General features: G+C 37.2%; 1 protein-coding gene and 1 long non-coding RNA gene across 2 annotated transcripts in view; one reads left to right on the forward strand and one right to left on the reverse strand.

Annotated features, from left to right (window-relative positions):
- The window catches only part of TTC29 (tetratricopeptide repeat domain 29), a 262985-nt gene extending 253875 nt beyond the window's left edge, over window positions 1–9110 (reverse strand). Inside the window, exons 1-4 of the mRNA XM_078002717.1 lie at window positions 8955–9110; window positions 8273–8319; window positions 3149–3246; window positions 947–1030 (exon numbers count right to left, since the gene is read on the reverse strand). Coding sequence (XP_077858843.1) covers window positions 947–1030; window positions 3149–3240 — 176 coding nt within the window. The 5' untranslated portion in view covers window positions 3241–3246; window positions 8273–8319; window positions 8955–9110. The remainder of the gene's footprint in view (window positions 1–946; window positions 1031–3148; window positions 3247–8272; window positions 8320–8954) is intronic.
- Window positions 1–19924, forward strand: part of LOC144341007 (uncharacterized) — a 42181-nt gene that overhangs the window by 2659 nt on the left and 19598 nt on the right. Inside the window, exons 2-3 of the long non-coding RNA XR_013417573.1 lie at window positions 6120–6265; window positions 14294–14411. This is a non-coding gene — a long non-coding RNA (uncharacterized LOC144341007). The remainder of the gene's footprint in view (window positions 1–6119; window positions 6266–14293; window positions 14412–19924) is intronic.

Consider the following 19924-nt stretch of genomic DNA (forward strand, 5'->3'; position numbering starts at 1 on the left):
AGAATAAATGACTGTTTTTCCATGTTATATGCAAATTGACAAAGATAATATCTGATAAAATGGAAAGCACCAAGAGACGTAGAACTTCAGAATATATGAAACCCACACCAAAATATCATTAGCAACACTCTTTCAGTAGAATCCCATAGCATGAGACAATATTAATAGAGAGAATCTTTAAAGAACATTTGTTGCATAAAATATTTTAATTGAAACAATTAATGAATTCCATAAGATAAGTGTAGATTTACAAGATTTCCATTTTTCAATACTTACATGAAAAGATCTGATAACAGAGCCACTAAGTATAGGTAAGAAATATTAAACCTGTTTAGCTATTATTCTAGGTTTCTATTCATTTCTCACTAACTTACATTGATTTTTGTACTGCTTTTATTCATCCTATAAATTAGACTCCAACTGGTGATAAATGTCAAAGTTTGCATTGTTCATCTAAAAAAAAAAATCTAGACAATTTAGAATTATTTAAAAATTAACCAATAAACTATGATCCATTTGCTCTCTTTGTGAGCGCTTGGGTGGAAAAGGAGACATATTAGTACATTAGTAAGGTGTTTCTTTTTCTTTAATCACCAGGAGAAAAGATATATAAATCTTTTTCTTAAAGCTTTTTTCTTTCCCATGGAGACAACACATCTTAAAACGAAGGTTAACAAGCAATTAATAGCACAGACTTAACTAAATATTGCAAATGTGATAGTATAATATCTTGGTAAATATGGGAATTTTGAGAGCCATAAAATTAAAGACTTTGATATGTGTGAGATCAATAGACATGACTTATCACTATTTAATATGAGCTTTAATTTTTAAATGCCATGTTCCAATGAAAAAGTATATTACACAGGAAAATTGAAATTTCAATAAAGAATCAAGACAAAAGAAACAAACTTTATATTAAAGTACCTCTAAAGGTTGTACTTACGCAGCAACCTCCTCTTTTGACAATCCTTTGAAATTCACCTCTAGATAATGATCTATGTCATCTTTTTCTTTGATCAATTGAGACCTAAATGAAATAGAAAGAAATAATAAAGCACCACCTTATCAAGTTGAAAAGCTACCAAACATGTAAAATGCCACTAGGAGAATAGAAATATTCAGGGTATAATACCATATATAATAAATGCAATAGCTATAGAGTTAGGTCATTGGCTGATCATTTCAAAATTTTATCTTTCCTGAATGGAAAATGATAAGGAAGAATATTAAACCCAGTATGTAAACAAATAAAACACCAACACCTTGAAATAATTCACTTTCTACTTAAGAGTCTTCTCCTCAAAGCTTACAAGATCTATTTTGCTCACATTTTTTCGTGGTGTAACTTTCCAACTGCTGAAGTTATATACTGTTTGGCACAGAATCCAGAGCCCAGAACACCTGTTTGATTCAAACGTATAACATGAATTTGTCCCAAACATTACTCAATTTTGTCCTGAAATGCTCTTTGAACAGTTTTTTAAATCACACATAAAACTCAAATTACTAAAGGTTCAAGGTGTGATAACGATTTTAAGAAGCCCTTATTGAAAATATATTATACTTGTAGTGCATTCATTCTTCACACCCATTTGCACCTTTAAAAATAAGCATGCTATCAACTTCTCATAACTATGATGATATGGAACTAAACAAATACCAGTGTTTTATTCAGAAGCTATTAAAGAATGTTGATACAAACTTTGCCTTTAGGGGGTATGATAAAAATCTTTTTCTTCAATGAAATGAATACAAGAAAAAGTTTTCTTTAAAACTCATCCTATCCTACGGATATGAGATTTGGCTATGCTTTTGCTCACCTTGAAAACAAAAGATAAATTAAATCCTTTAAAAAGACAGAAAGAATAAGCTTTTTCAGACTTCATAAATATTTTACATTATTCAAAAGTAAAACAAAAAATATGTATATATATTATAGTTACACACATGAATTATACATTCATTGAAAGATTTATCTGCTATAGGAAAAGAAAATTTTGATTTACTATTTTAAAAGAATTTTTATGTTAGTTTAGCTGAATGTATTTATTTTGGTCTGGGGGCTTTGGTTTTTCCTAGAAGAAATACTAAAAATGAGGCATGAGAACAAAGAAGACTCCTAATACTTTAATCATTATACCTTGCAGGAATGGAAAAGTAGGCATATAAAGAAAATAAACCTATGTATGCAAACTATTTATATTGGTAAATAATATGTGTATTACAAAAAGTCAATAGAATTATAAATGGCAATTTCAAAATAGCACAATCAGTTAATATTCATAATTATGACAAAATGTATCAGTTTCTCTGTCCTGCATTTCCTCAGTGACACTTTGAGTAGCTCAGCAGTCACTCATGGGCAGCAGCAGTTTGATGATGCATTTTCAGGCCCCAGCATCATCTCAGGAGCTGATTCATGCCCTCCAATCTACCCTACAAGTAAGGCTCTACCCTCCTTCTTCCTAAACATAAGTCAGCCCTTGGGACCTTATAGATTAAAAGCATTACACCTTTCAGTCCGGGCATGGTGGCTCATCCCTACAATCTCAGCATTTTGGGAGGCCAAGGTGGGTGAATCATTTGAGGCCAGGAGTTCCAGACCAGCCTGGCCAACATGGCAAAACCTGTCTCTACTAAAAATACAAAAAATTAGCTGGGCATAGTGATGCATGCCTGTGGTCCCAGCTACTCAAGAGGTTGAGGTACGATAATCGCTTGAACCCAGGAGGCAGAAGTTGCAGTGAGCTGAGATCACACCACTGCACTCCAGCCTAGGTGACAGAGTAAGACTCTGCCTTAAAAAGAAAAAAGCTTGACACTTTTCATTCCCAAAGCTTCTGCTTTCTGTTCTCCACACACATTTAAAACAGGAAACTTACCTCCAAAACTCTATGGGAACCATGATATAATTGCAATAGGAAATAAAATGATGAAATAACAACTAGATTAATAAATAAATAATTTGCAGTATTTGAATGTGGTTCATAAATCCTTTTGAAAAAACAGATTTCAATATTCTCAATATAACAAGGTATGTTTCTCCTCTCTTGAAATGATTTTATTTTCTGAGATACATTATTGACATTTCTTACTACAGAAAATTCATTCTGTAGGAAAATAAGTAAAAACCAGGGGCATGTACCTTGGAATTTTTCTGGAGGAGCAAGGCAGCTTCTGTCTGGCTAAGGCTGTAAGCTTCGGGCGTGTCATGGGCAGTGGGGGCAGGGTGGTCATTTCGGACTACAAAAAGAAATAAGCAGAAATTGTATTTTAAAGAATAAATCTTTCGAAGGATCCTTTAAGACATTATTAGAGATTCACAGTCTGTCATCTTAGTTGAGAATGTCTACAATGTAGTGCTATAGCTGTGTTATTCAGGAATGATGCTCAGTGAGTGGATTCTGTAGGTTGCTTCTCTCATTATTTTCCTCCATTGTCTGCTTTTTGGCCAATTTATTATTTGTCTGTATCTTCACCACAAAGTAGATAAGAAGAAAATATGATAAAAGCATTGATGGTTCAGTTGGCATATTTGGTAAGGGTTTTGTAAGGGACATGATTGCAATTAAAGAATAAAGCTTTTTAGGATAGCTACGGATTTCCAATGTTTATGTGTTGCTTTCCTGTTATTATCAATAATTGAAAATTGCTCATACTTGGTGTTTTCTAAAAGCCTTATAGCTCGCAAATAAAGGCTTTCCCTTAGATGTGATAGATGATAAGAACAATTCTCAACAAGGAGACAGCTGCCCTGAGAAAGCACACAGCCATAACAATATAATGAATCACTTCAAAATGTACTGTTTTTAAAAAGTTGTTTAAAACAACTTTATCTCACACTTTACATGGGTCAGGAATAAGGACAGGGTATGATAGGCATGGATTTTTTCTCCTCCATGATGACAGGAGCCTCTGCAGAGAAAACTCAGAAGCTGTAGTAACCCAATGATAGGCGACAGGAATCACCTTGAAGTGTCTTCACTCACTTTTCTAGTGGTTGATGCTAACTCTTAGCTGGGACTCAACTGGGGCTATCTGCTAGAACTCATACATGTGGTCTCCTCATGTGGCATAGGCTTCTTCACATCATGGCAACCTAAGACTTCTTATGTAGCAGCTCCAGGCTCCAAAGGCAAGTATTTTAGAGAATAGGCGGGCAGAAGCTTTATCCCTTTTAGGGTCTACCCTTGGAAGTCACATAGCATCCACTTCTGCTGTAATAACAAGTTCACCCAGATTCAAGGCAAATGAACACAGAACCACCTATTGATAGGGGAGTGTCAAAGTTTCATTGTAAGAAAAGGATATGGCATGGGAAATACTGTTGCAGCCCTTTTTGGAAAATGCACTGTGCCACAGTGGTGAGCAATTAGGAAGGCAAGTCTATAAAATCAAGTTATCTAAATCTTACTCCAAAGCGACATGTGGACATGATGTCTGTAAACTTAGAATAGAAAAATTGTTACATGGTGCAAGGGCTCTCAGATGCAAAAGAACCCACGCTTCTGTTAAATAGAGAGGCATCCAAAAGGCCAGGGGCTCCTGATCCCACCCCCTCTATATCTACCAGGTTTGACCTGTACTCTTAGCTTCATCAAGCAACTGAAAGACTTGTTTTAGGTTTTAAACAGCTTATCTTCAGCATTACTACCTGTGTGACCCAGGGAAAATCACAATAAAATCTGGGCCTTGAATATATTCAGCAGATATTTAGTGAGCTCCTTTTTGGTGCCAGACACTGTTCCAGGTGCCAGATACAGCAGTGAAGAAAAAGACAAAAGTCTCTGATCTCGCAGACTTTGCAGTATGGGGGTAAATATGGAGAAAGACAATACACAAATAAGCAAAATACATAGAACCTCAGATGTTGATAAGATTCTCTACTGGAAAACAAAGCAGGGAACTAGAAACTACCCAAATGCTCACCAATGGCAAAGGGATGAATAAAAACAGGAGACAAGTTCAAAGACATTACAGAGAATTTTGCTGGGTGTCCTAACAGTGCAATGTCTTGAGGGTTACTGTAAAAACTGGCTTTTATTCTCATTGAGGTAAGAATCCACTGGAGGATACAGGGCATAGAATTGACACGATCTGACTTTCATCCTGAAAGGATCACTCTGACTTTTTCTTTCAGGTTAGACTGTAGTAGGGGAAAGGGTAGACAGCAGAGAGGTCAGCTCAAAATCTCCTGTGAAATACAGGGGAGAGAGGGTGGTGGCTGAGTTAGGAGTAGAGAAGGAGAGATGTAGTCAAACCTGAAATAGAACCACCTGTGGATGGCTGAGACCCAATATTCCTCTAGTGCTACAAAGCCATGGTGGAGGTGGGGGTGGAGAAGCACTAAGACGAGAGAAAATCTTCTGAAATTCAGTGTAAACAGACAGCTTCGTGTTACTGAAAAAGATTATTACCCTGGCCTAAAAATCATTTTTTACATAATTAAAGAGAATTCTAATGGAGATCAGTGGTTTATTTTAAATATAATAGAATCCCAGTACTACCAGCTTATCAAGGCGTGATACGATCTATGAAACAAAATGCCCACTTATTTTTATGCAGTTGTAGATTTAAAGTGCACAATCTGAACAGCAAATGTTAGTCCTCTCCTACAGACTAAACATTAGAAACATACTATATTACCCTTCATAACTTCATAACATAATGACAATTTTTTTAAATTTTAAAAATCTATTTTTCTGATTAGATGTTACATTAAATAGTTGAGTTACTGGAATAACAAGAACTTACTAAATGGCGACATCATACAGAGCATATGGTAAGAAGATATGACTCATGTGAGGTTTGAAGGGACACCAAAGCTCCCCAAACGGGCCTCCCAAGAGCTTACTTCAGAGGAGCTATGAAGACTGTTCCACAGAGTTCAGAGTCTTCCAATGTTACAGTGAACATCTGAATGATCTAAGTTCTTAACCCAGACCAGTGTAGCCCTAGTAAATTTCAAAAGGGAGAGAGGAAAACAACTAAGTTTGCCTTATTTGGGGACATTCCATCATCTATAAATTTTAGACTCTTTTCTAAAAGCCCCACTTGACTTGCCAAAGCATTATGCAGTGGGCACTGGGGCCAGGGTAATCTCTTCATCATTGCAGGCATCTTTGAAGAGTTCACTAAGGAGGTTCAAAATGAGGAACAGTGCTTGCAATTTCCTTGAATACTAAGAATATCCAGCTATTTGTAGACAGATAAAAGAGAGCAGCCCCCAGAGGTGCTGATCCAGTCAACACAGCTCATCCAGGTGAGTATAACTCCTCACCAAAGTTGGCATACCAGCATGTTATATAAAATTTATCCTTTTTGATGTTTACTTGAGATCGAATAGAAACCAAATGCAAATGACATACATGGAGAGGGGTATGTCTTCTTTGTCATACAGATCAACTGCGCTTTTTTTTTTTTTCCAAACTCTGAGTCAACGTTTCCTACCATTAAAGTTTCAGCTGCCAGTTCCTTCATTTTGCTCTCCTCTGATCTGAGAACATTAGCAGCAGGAGCACCTTTACTCTTAAATTTAGTTTAATGTAAGTACTGCAAGCCCTGCTGGCAAGCCTCAAGGCACAAACTCTGAATGGGGGGTGGTCAGAGCTGAATGATAAAGTGGAAAAAAGTTATCAGAGCTGAATGATAAAGTGGAAAAAAAAAAGCATGTTGGAAAAAATATCGCTCAATCAAACTATGTTAGAAAGTTTAAGCTTAGAGTGAGGGTGGAAGTTGAACAGGCTTTCTCCTTGTTTCTGAACCCCACATCCTGCCTTGCCAGTGCCTATCGGGAAAGGGAATTTTGTTTCTCAGAATCAATACATGGCCACATAAGGTATTTTGTTTTACAAAACAGATAATGTGTGATCTGAATTTTATGACACAGTTAATATTTTGAATGCATCAAATATTTAAAGGGGTCCTGTAACAAATTACTTTCTTATCTAAGTAATTGCCATCTTTTATGCCTTATAAGTTCAAGCAGGGTTTGCGGTACTTACATTAAATTAAATACCTGTAAAGAAAGCCTTTTGGTGTTTGTTAATATGAGTTGCATCATTTTCCTGGTGTTGGTCAGACAGCATTCTCAGTTTCCATGTGAGCTCCAGCCTAGACTCAACAATGAAGAATGGGACTAGTGCTATGAGGTGACTGACCCAGGCCTGTAGCATAAATGGAGCACATCGCCATCAGTTATGGCACCTCCTTAGGGTTCTCCTAGATCAACATCTCAGGGGAAAACACACAAGATAGGTGTGACTGCAGGAAAGGAAATTGCTCAGGTTCAGGTGAGTAAGAAGGAAGAAGAATGAAAGATACCTCTTTGGCTGGCACCAGAATGAGCTTAGCCCCAGGAGCTCAGGCTGAATCAGCTTCTTAGGAGGACCCAGAGGCACCTCCCCAGTGCCAGCAAGTGGGCAGTGCTGCAGTGTGGCACCATAGGGTGCTGAGACAAAGATCAAAAGGCCGCCTGAAGCCATTCCACTGTTGGTATTCAGAAGAGATTTGGTGCACCCTTTGATCTGCTGGTTGGCTCTTGTATCACAGTTACAATCTCTAAGTTTGGCCCCCACATGCAAAGACAAATGAGAATGGAGAAATACAGGATGAAAGGTTTGAGAGTGCTAGGTCAGGCTGAATGTGTCCCATGGTGTGAGTTTAAATTTTTGGCCCCCAAGTAAAATTCTTCAAAGAGTAACCCTCCTTCCCTCTATCCCCAGAGATGCCTTTATCAGGAAACACAAAGGAGGGAGGCCTACTACTGTGTACACGGAGGCTACTTGGAGAATGACTATGTCTGAGGCTGACCAGTGTCTCCAGGGTTCAGTCACTTTGGAGTAAAAACTGAGATGAGAGAAATAAAGCCAGTAAAGCACAGTAAGCAAGTTTATTGTACATCATCACGAGTTCAAAACAAATATGATTTTACTAAAAATCATTCACAAGAATTAAAACTTTTCCTATCACAAGCTCTTTTACTATGAAAGTTTAACGAAAACTACAGAAGAAATATCACTATGCTTCCTAAGTAAAAAAAAAAAAAAAAAAAAAAAAAAAAAAAAAAAAAAATTTATGAGGAGTCACTAATAATGTTTATTCCTGGTATAATTTTTTTGACACTTCTGGCACTCTCTCGTGGGTAATTAGATAGGTTGTTAAGTAAAATAAATAGAAAACACATTTTTTACCAACTGACATTGATGGCTAAATCACAAAATCAAGCAGGAAAAGAGTCTGAAGGCAATCCATATTTCACTTGACTTACATTTGCAGATTACTGCTGATGGTCTCTCCAGGCTTATAGACTTCAGCCTGAAAATCAGGAAGCAAAGAATAATAGCAAAGAAGAAAAGAAGTTTAAAATCAGTCAGTAGTGTAACTCCTCTCCCCGCCCCAAGTCATGGAATAAGATTCACTCTTACAACAAATACTAAGTTCCTACCATCTAAGTTTAGATGAACTTTTAAAGAAAATCCCCAAGTATAGATCCTATAGGAGAAACTAATCACTAAATCAGTGAAATGCCAAAACATCTGAAATATGTATATGTATTGATGTATTTCAATACAAATGTGACATTAGGGATAACCATTTGCTCTCTCAAATTTACAAGATAGAGTTATCTTTGCCAAAAACCGAGAGCATCTCAGTTCCCTTTCTGTTCCCACCTAGTTCTCAACAGGACTAAAGGACTTATCCTATGCATAGTTTTTCACTTCCCTCAGAGGGTCAGGTGAACTGGGGAACAAGAGGAACTGGCGCCTTTCCCTACTTCTCTTTCAATTAGTTTCTTGAGGTACGTGGCGAGGGCCTGGACTCAGGAAGCTTGAGAAAGACTGATGGAGGAAGGGCTGTAGGGGGTCAGGGAAGGGGCTGCCTGAAAAACAGGCCGCCTCTCCAAGGAACTGAGGAGGTCCTGTCCCAGCTTCGCCCCTGCCGTCACGAACCTCGGTTCACTAGCCCAGGGAAACAACTCCAGTTTTCCCTTCCACTGAAGTGAGTCCCCCACCGGCGGCAGGTGCTGGGCGTCGGCGCCGCCCCCTCCTCTGTAAGTGATTCCGAGGCCTGGCTGCGCCGGCGCGGAGAGACGGGACGCCGAAAGCATCTCCAGGGAAACAGAGAGGCGAGGCGGGACGACCGGGGGTGGGGTTAGGCTAAACCGGGCCTTGGGATTGGGGCAGCACCCAGAATCTTCGGGCTTGGGGGCGGAGTCTGGCGAGGGGCGGAGCTTACTGATGGCCGGGCGGGGCCCCCAGACAGCGGAGGCTTTTCAAGCAGGGTTGCTTTCAGAAGTTAGCTCGCTTTTAGGCATTTTCACATAACCCAAGGGGCTCGAATTTGCCACTTTCATTTCTTTCGTGGCCTTGCATTCTCAATATTTTTCTTCATTGCCCTTTTGTCCACAGGATTGATAGGAAAACGCTGAGCCAGGCATCCATGACCCCGTGACCTGAAGCCAATTTGTCCATCTAGCTAAGTCATTCATTCTCCTCTTCCTCAGCCTCTCTTGCAGTCAGAACCCACCACAAATGCCTTTTCCTGTCCTGGCCCCACAGACAATTCAATTTTGAATTGTGGTTCGCTAAATACTCAAGGTCTCTTTAAGAGAATCTCCCTGCATCTGTCCTTATTCGTTTTGCATTTTTACCTGAAACTCAGGGTTTTATATTTACACTAAATAAATATTATCCTGTTAATCTTGGCCCATCATGCCATCTCTCCTCTCAGAATGAGTGCAAGGAAGTGAGCCTTCTTGCTCATTCCCTCATATATATAGGGCAAGAAAGTGAGGCTTGCCACTTGTTACTTCTAAAATACAGAAGTGCTGGAAAGTTAGGCTTTTGTTCCTTGTCTCCTGTCACGCATTGTAGGAGAATGAGTCAGCAATATTGCTCACACGAATCATTCTACTAACCATAAATCGATTCTATTTGGAGTACAAGCATATCTACCATAACCACACTTTCATTCTAACATCTGATTTGCTGTCACAAGTTACTAAATTATTTCCAAGTAAGTTTACATTATACATTCAACGATGACTGTGACAATCTGTAACTGGGCTCCACCCATCCCCCACACCAGTAAGACTCTCATTCTATTCTCATGAGTTTATTTTCCAATTTCAGCATCACCTTAACACACTCCACTGTGACCTGTGTGAATTCTTTTCCAGTCCTTGCTGCTTTTTCTGACTTAGAGGTTTGTGAATTCCATTCACCTTCCTTTCTCACAGGAGGCTGTCTTAGTTGGCTTTCTAGGTAGATCCTTCCTGCTTCTTTGGACTTATTTCTCCTACTTGCTGTTTTTTCACTATAAGTTCTTTGACTAATTCTCTTTCTCCTTCTGTTTAGCATAGAATTCCTTCAGTTAGAGAACTTTGTTCGCAAGTGACAGGAAACTCAAATGGGCTTAAGCATAAAAGGAAACTGATGGCAAACAAAGGATGCCAGATTCAGGTGCAACTTTATCTAGAGACTCAGGCCTTTCTGAAAGCTTTGAGGATTCCAGAATACCCCTACCTTTCACAGAATTAATTTCTCCTCCTCTAGCCTCCTTTCTCTTAGACCTACCTTTATTTTATCAGTATAACTTTGCATGGTGTTTGGCTTATGGGTACCAAAGTTGCCGGAAAGATTTTGAGTACCTTGAAAGCACAGACTTTGTCTTATTGTTTTCTGAATTCCCTGGAATAGTACAAGGATTAGTATACAGTATGTGCTCTAAATTGTTTTTTGAATTAACTGAATGAATGACAGAATAGAGTGGTTTTTCAAACAGATTCTTCCTTATGTAACTCTTCTCATTGCTTCCTCAATCTTCCCCACCTAGAATTCTAGGGAGAAGGTCAGGTGATACAATTGATAATTTGAATACTATTACTGACATAACAACCTCTAAAGTTTCCTCTTCCAATCTTTCTCTGGAGAAATGATTTTAGATTAGGTCAGCTCCCTAAAGAAGCAAGTGATAATTTTCTAGTGCAAGCCAAACCATCTTAACTACTCCCCATAATTGTTCTCAAAGTGGTTTTGTTATCTCGATCATCATCAATTTCTACAGTAAAATTATTCTGAATTCTTCTCGTTTTACTAAACACATCCCCAAGTAACATCTTAGGAAAGAACATATGAGATAAAATTTTGAAGTTCTTTCATGTCTGACAATATCCTTATTTTGCCTACGATCTTTTGGTAGGGTTGCACATTCTAAATTAACAATCATTTCCCTCTGAATTTAGAAGGTATTATTTCACTGTTTTCTAGTATCCAGCGTTCGAGATGAGAAGTCTAGGGGCAATTTTATTTTCCTTCCTTTGTATGTGATGTAATAGTAAGATCCATATGCGGTGACAACTACAAATCTGTGTGGCCTAAAACAACAACGTTTATTTATTGATTACAGTATGTCACCATCACAAGTCAGCCTTGGGCTCTGCTCCATGCTATGTCACAGGAGAATCAATATGAGAGAACCTTTGCCAGCCTGGAGGATGGCTGGTCTGTAGCAGAGAGATCATGAGAGTAGACTGCATGTTAGCTTTAAAGGCTTCCTCCAAAAGGATACCCATCAGTTTCGCATCTCGTTGGCCACAACTGAAATAGCCATGCTCAACTTTAAGAAAGCAGGTATCTGCGATTTCACCTGTGTCTGAAAGACTAGATACCAATTAATGGTCATAATGATGGTCGTAGACCTGGTTTTTCCCCTCAACACAGGCATTTTTAGGTTACTTTCTTTATCTTTTTTATTCTTGAATTTTATGGTAGAACTCTTCAGCTGAGTACTCACATCCTTCTTTAGATTTAGATAATTGTCTTCAATTTTTTAAATTATAATTCCCTTGTCTCAAATTTGTTCTATTATTTCTTTAAGATTCTGTTTAGTGAATGCAGATCCCTAGATTTGTCGTTTTTATCCTTGATCTTTTTAAAAAGATTTTTATTCTTTTTGCCTTTATATTCTAAAGTCTGTAAGTTTTTGACAATATTGCTTTTTAGTCTTCAATTGATTTTTTTGTACATAGGAGGAGTCACATTCTTAGTCTTTGAGCGTTCTTGCTTTCTGATTGCTCCTTCTTTATAGACTCTTCTTTTATGAATGAAATAGTTTGCAATTATCTTCCAATATATTAATTTGTTTTTTAAAGTTGTCTTTTTATTTTTAATGTCTGTGGGCACATAGTGGGTGTATATATTTATGGAATACATGAATTATTTTGATATAGATATAAAATGTGTAATAATCACATCAGAGTAAATGGAGTACTCATCACCTCAAGCATTTATGCTTTGTGTTACAGACAATCCAACTGATACTATTATTTTTAAATGTAGAATTAAATTATGATTGATTGCAGTCACTCTGTTGTGCTATCAAATACTAGATCTCATTTATTCTTTCTAACTATATTTTTGTACCTCTTAACCATCCCCACTTCCACCCCTACCCCCTCACTACCTTTCCCAGCCTCCGGTAACCATTCTTCTACTCTCTATCTCCATGAGTTCAATTGTTTGAATTTTGAGTGCCCACAAATAAGTGAGAACATGTGAAGTTTATCTTTCGGTGCCTGGCTTATTTCACTTAACCTAATGACCTCCAGTTCCATCCATGTTGTTGCAAATGACAGGATCTCTTTTTTTTAATGGTGGAACAGTACCTCAAAGTTGTCTTTTTTTGTTAAATTATCTTTTCTTCCAGGAAAAGTGTTTCTTTTGTTAATGTTGAAATTTCTGTGTTATATACCATATTGTATTTGGTTACTCTATTAATTAGCATTAGGTTCAGCTGTGAGTTACAAACAAACAAGCAAACTACAGAATAGGAATGACACTCCATGGTGTCAGATTCCTAGTTCCTTCTGTTTTTAGCTTCACTACACATGGATTCCATTCCCAAGATTGCCTCACTGGTGATCCAGCTATTATATCTTATCCAAAGAAAGCCTGCACAGGGATGAGGGGGTCAAATGGGGAACCTAGTGGTTAAATTTTTAACAAAGGAAATTGTGCTATCTAGGCATATTCAGAGAAGACTTAGTAGCCTAAAGTGCAAAGCACCTATTAAGCATTTTCCACTGAGGCATCTTTGCTCAGAAAATTCCCCGTTCTTGACTGATATAACTGTTCTTTCCTTGCTTGAAGATACTGCTATTTCTTTGCCTAAGGTGGTTCTCTTGAAGAAAAAATACAATACATTTTTATTTACCCAACCTATCCAGATCTGTAATTAGAAATGAATTCCATCATGTCCTAGGGGACACTATTTTAAATATCCAAATCTGAGGAGGCTCTTGTAAATGCACACATGCGCGCAAACACACACACACACACACACACACACACACACACAGACAGACAGAGAGAGAAAGAGAGAGACAGAGAGAGAGATGAATTTGCTGGTTTATATCAGTAAAACTCTAAGAACATTGTTTTCTTTCAGAATAGATTTTTGAGGATTCTTCAACAAAAAGGTTGGAATACAATATTAGAAAAAATAAATTTGTCAAATGAGTGCATTTTCCAGAGATTCTAAATTCCATGTGTTATTTTGGGTGACTAAGTGTATTTGACACTTTTCTGCTTTGGGTAATGCAAACCTTCCCAACTCTAAAGTAAGCTGTGTTGCAAAAAAAGATAAAAGTTTAATTTTAAGTCTTTCAGAGACAGGAATGCTAGCATACATCATTATATCTTACCTCCTAACTGTGTTCCCTTAAGACCGTGTTGAAATTTTCCATTCCTCAAGGATTTGAGATCTACAAAGCCAGAGACTTTGTAAGTTCATTATCATCATGTTTCCCTTGTTTAATAGCGCTAGTGGGAGATGTTAAACTGAAACGGGCACCATGACTTCAAGGGAGAGACAATGTTTCCAGGAAAGAAAGGCTAGATTATCAAATCTCATGGGATATTTGGTGTATTTACCATAAACATACAGCCATGCCATAGTGTTAATTAGTATGACCTGATCTACAGAGATCTACGATTATGATTAATTGGTTATGACATTGTTAGAAATCAAATAATGGGTAATCTACTTAGAATTTGATTTGTATGAGAAAAGGGGAAAATAAAGTCTCCTAAATCTGGTAAACAGAGGCCTGACCTGAGTTACCACAGTGGAGTGTAGAGAGTACTGGTCTCTCACCATGTTCTAAGACTACTCATAGAACATTGAATGAAAGAGCTCTGAACCCTGGGGTCCAGAAGTAACATCACAAGTGCACACTGTGAATCTTTCTCCTATTTTTTCTCAAAGGTAACTGTATTTATTTACTTAGGTAACTGCACCGGGGAGAAGAGTATATCCATAACTTTTGGATTGCCTGACATTAGACACTAACTCTGAGCTAATACTAACTTCTAGGGATCCAGAACAAACTTACTAATAGATTCCAGGTAAATTAATTTTTTTTAATTCTAAAATAAACCTAGTAGACTCTGAGCCCATCCTATAATTATTCCTCTGAGTCTATAGATATATGCAAAAAATGGCATATTTTTTTAGTGGCCATCTAACCTATGGAATAAAGGTTATTATGGTTTAAAAAAGGGTCAAAGAGGCTCTGGGTCAGATAATTGAAAGGACTCACTAGACTCTGGTGATATTTACTCAGAAAGATTTTCTATGGTCAAAGGCTACACAGAATCAGGAATAAGAAAGCACAGGCAACTTCAGGTTGGTCCTGAACACCCAGGTGCAACTTCTTTGATCCTCCCACTGTTGCTCAGAATGCACTTCATCTTCACAGCAAAGTTTACCAAGGGATCTTTCATACTCCACTGGTCACACAGCCAAAACATGTCTATGTATCAGGTAATACAGGTGACCAATCTGTATTTTTTAAAGAGCGATGTACACAAGCTCATACAGGGTGCATTCAAGGGAGCTTCAGGATTTAAATAGCATGTTATATATCACTAGATAGTGCATTTCATTTCTATCTTGGCTGAAAGAGAGTACTGTGGCTCCAGCCATCTTTGGAGATAAACATAAAGCTACCACAGGCCAACTGCAAGCTAACCCCACACTTTCCTACCAAAATAGTAAATCAAAAGTAGTAACACCTAGGGGAATTTCAGACTTGAATATTTTAGGGGTGATCATTCCTAGCATATTGGTGTTTTATCTCAGAGTTAGCTGGACAAAATACACATATCTTGAAAAAGAATATGTTGATCTGATGGTAACTTTAAATGTGCTACTGTTCCTGATACAGCCTTTTTTCCTGGAGCAACCTGATACACAGCATATACTGTTTCTCCCCTACATTTTGATAAATAGAAAAAAATAGAAGTAATTTGCTTTTATGTAGCAGGGATAGCAGTATACTTTTGCTTTCCAACTTTGTAACCCATCAACCCTGCCTCTTTGCTGCAATTTAACCCACAGGGACCTTAGTTATCTTACCATATTATGCAATAACATGTGGCATCATTGTACTGATAGGTTTCTAAAAGACTTGGAAAGCAAGAAATAGCAGGCACCCTACATGTCTTGGTACTATCAATACATGCCAAAATAAATGATATAAATCTTATGAAAACACAGGAGTCTTTCATCTCAATGAAGGTTTTTTGAGTTTTGTTTTATTTTGTTTTGTTTTGTGGGGGGGAGTGTTAGATGGAGGGATACTTCAAAAGGAAGTATAATTTGCTGAAATTTGCACAACCAGGCAAAATGCTTATTTGCCTATTGTTTGGATTTTGGAATCTGATATGAATTAGCTTCTCATAACTTCTGCATTTGCACCTTGCTGTGAGAATTACTGCAGTTCTTATTTTCTAGCTCCAGGATCTGCCTTGATAGCTACCCTTCTCAAGTCTGGCTTTCCAGCTTTGCAATGATTTTGTGAGCCCCTGATATTATTCCAATGAATTAATTTTTCTAAAGCTAGCCAGAGTTGATTTTTATTACTTACAACCAAAGAACACTAATTTACACAATAATTTAGAAAGCATTAGATGACACAAATGAGATAAAATTTAATTAACAAACACAAACTAGTAGGTGTTAATTACAGATAATATCAGTTACACAGAACTTTTCAGAATATTACACTTTTTCTAAAGAAGTGGTTGAAGCTCTCAGATTCATTTGATAAATTGCATTCAAGAGCCTGCCTAACAATTACATTAATTTTTCTATTGTTACATAGAGATTTTATAAAATTGGTTTAAGAAATTAAAGTCTAAATATTTTATTTATACAGTATCAAATGATGGTGTATTGTTGACGTGGCTGAAAGTATTATAAAATATTTTATGAATTTCAAATATTTTCCATTTGTATAATAAGTCAGGTGGAGAAGTCAATATTTATCGATCTTACATAAACAATGGACTGCACTACATTTTCTAAGGTAAAACAAAACAAAAAAAAAAACATTTGCTTATTGATGCTTGCAAGTAATAACTTTTTACTGAATTTAGAGTTGAAAGCCTTTTTATAGATTTTTACCTACATATGTAACTCTCTTGTAATTGTAGTAAGTGTTTTGTCTTTAGAAGAATCTACAAAAATAACTTTAAAGATCTAATCAGGGAGAATCAGCAAATAGTTTTTTTAACTATGCATTCCCAAAGTGTCCCTTTGGTTGGACTTTGTAAAATGAAATGGGACTGGCAAAGGAGAAGCAGCACACTGAGGCCATATAGTCCTTAGGCGGCAATTTTGGAAAGGAGCACATTTGAAAGTCAAAGGTCTAAGAAATTATTTCCTTAAAACTATCAACATCTGGCCGGGTGCAGTAGCACACGCCTGTAATCCCAGCACTTTGAGAGGCTGAGGCAGGTGGATCATGAGGTCAAGAGATCAAGACCATACTAGCCAACATGGTGAAACCCCATCTCTACTAAAAATACGAAAAATTAGCTGGGCGTGGTGGAGTGCACCTGTAGTCCTGGCTACTCGGGAGGCTGAGGCAGGAGGATCACTTGAAACCAGGAAATGGAGGTTGCAGTTAGCCAAGATGTTGCCTGGTGACACGAAAACAAACAAACAAGAAACAAAACAAAAACTATCAACATCCAAAAAGCCCTGGAAAGCCAGCCATCAGAAGCTAGCTTGAAAATCTAGGTTACCTCGTATGGCATCTTACCTGCATTTCCTCATTTTATTTATTTATTTTTTCTCAATGTATTTTCCTAGGTATTTTTTCTCAATGTATACAAATCATATTGTTTTTAAATCCAAAGTACACAAAGAACCAGCTTCACTTTAAAATTTATCTTATAAACATCAGTGGGTGTTAAACATCAATTTTTTTTTAGCATCTTCATACTTTGGGTCATATTTTGGTCCAATTCTGTTGTCTCAGATTGCTAAATCTTCTGATTTTTAAAAATACTACTTGAACATGAATATTCAAATATACTTTATTGTTAATTTTACTCATCTTCATCATTTTGTGCCTCTGTGTAATTGATAAAATTACATTGGCAATGTTTTCTATAGGTGGAGACAAATATCTACAAAATAATATGCTTCAATAGTTGTCCAAATATCTTTAAATCTTAATTATGTGTGTACATTATATCCAGCTACTTATATGTAACAAATGGCATTCTTAAATATTAAGAGACATGTTAATATTTGTGCAATGTAATTAAGAAACTGTTTCTCATTTTCCAAGGACAAAAAAGTAATCGTGTATATGCAAAGGAAATTCAAAATTTATGAAAAATATATAGAATATAATTATATTTCTTAGAGTTTGTTATAGACAAGATGACAAATGTCACATTTGGTAAAATTCTACTATAACTTTCATTATAGTCTCAGGGAAACAATTTTTAAAATAAGGGTACAAATAAAAGCTGAATTAGATATAACAGAGAAAAAATATGGAGTGGGAACCCTAAGTACTGAATTTGAATGTCTAAATCCATCCACCCATCCATTATTTCAACCAGCCAGGTACTCTGCTAGGGGGAGAATATAAAAATAAGCCATGTCCTCATTGAACTCACAGCCTAGAAGTTAAGACAGACATGCAAAAGAGACAACTATTTATTTGCCTCTAATTCCTGTGATCTCTTTGCACCAGGAACAGAGAGAACTGGACTGATGTCTTTGTTTTCTTAATGACCTAAGTCTTAGACCACCTACCACAACCTGTCTCCCACCCCACTCCCCAATCTGTTCCAAATTCTCTCTGCTCCTAATTTCCTATTTAAGGCCTTAAACTTACTACCCAGATCTGACTGTTGCTCTTTGGGCACAGATCTCAGACCTTCTTGGCATTCACAATGCATTAGTTACCTGCCTCCAGCCAGTTTGCGTAACTACTTAGTCCAGTGGAATCTGGCACAGCACAGACCATGGTGGCTGAAGCTCCTCCCTGAATCAGCCCGGTCCCATAGCCAGAGTTCCATGTGATAAGCTCTGTACAGAAGACATCTCAATTGGTGCCCCAAGGAGGGACCATCTAGCTTCCCAGGACTGGTTGGAAGTTGAGAGGTCATGGAAGACTTCACAGAGGGAATAATGCTTGTAATGTGATTTGGAGCCTTGAAAAATAAATAGAGGTGTGCCAGGTACTGAAGATTGGAATAGAATGACTTGCTTGATACATGTGAATTCTAGAATGCAAGGGCAGAGAGCTGCGAAAGATAATGCCAGCCATGAAACAATGTAGCAATATAAAATTTTGAGCTCCAACCAAGACAATAAAAAACTGAACACGTCATAGCGTATTCATTAGTTTAGTTTGAGATTATAATCGATATTGATTTTATGGAATTAGCTACAGTCAGGACATGGGAGAACTACGAATGCCCCTCCAGCAGATTAAAATAAAACTCATTATTTAGAGAAAATAAAATTAAAAAGTCATTAGTCCTATATGGATAAAATTGGTCATAAGAGTATTCTACAAAGAGCCTTGGTCTACCTGACTCCAAAACTTTTCTCTTAAATCACACTGCCTTTAATTAACTCCTTTCCTTTTATCCCATGCTCACCAAGCAACCACATAGGTATAATTTTTTTTTTCACCATGTAGAGATTTCTAAGTGGATGAAAAGTATGTTCTAATTAATGACATAAATATTTAGGCTCTACTCAAAATTGTGCTCTCACTGTAAGTTAATGTACTGACATTTGGTTTTTGTATCAGCATATGTGAATTTGGTTTCTTTGGGCTAAAGCCTTTACTACAGTTGATCCCCAGTCTGTGTACTGCAGAGCTTCTGGACCTGCAAAAAGGGGAAACAGGTTGGCAAGAGTGGCCCATCCAGAAAAAGACCATCTTCTGAGGGCCAATTTAGTAACCATTGGCTTCTCTTGATGGTAGCTCTAACTTTGCTCTTTTAATTACTGTACTAATTAGAGGGCCATGTGGTTTATTAAAAATTTTTAAGTATTATAGGAACTGTAAGAGAAAATAGAATATTGATTAAACTGCTAGTAACACTCTTAGTCAGTTTGTGCTGCTATGACAGCCACAGACTGGGTAACTTGTAAATAACAGGAAATTTATTTGTCACAGTTCTGAAGGCTGGGAAGTGCAAGATAAAGATGCCAGCAGGTTTGGTGTCTGCTGAGGGCACAGTCTCTGGTTCCAAAATGGTGTCTTATTGTTGAAGTCACCTGAGGGAATGAACACTGTGTCCTCACATGTTGAAAGAACGGAAGAAAGCACTCCCTCAAGCCCTGTTGTAAGGACCATCATCCCACTATTGGAATGATGACTTGTTCCCTCATGACTTAATCACTTCTTAAAGACCCCACCTCTTAATACTATCTCATAGGTGATTAAGTTTCAACATTTGAATTTTAGGGGACACATTCAGGTCATAGCAATAACCTAACCAGGAAGACAGAATTTTGGATATGACAAACCAAAGTGTTAAAAGATAATTATAGTGGTTCTTTTAACAATTTTAACAATAATATCTTCATATTTTAT

Source organism: Macaca mulatta, chromosome 5 (assembly GCF_049350105.2).
Source record: "Macaca mulatta isolate MMU2019108-1 chromosome 5, T2T-MMU8v2.0, whole genome shotgun sequence".
Lineage (NCBI taxonomy): Eukaryota > Metazoa > Chordata > Mammalia > Primates > Cercopithecidae > Macaca > Macaca mulatta.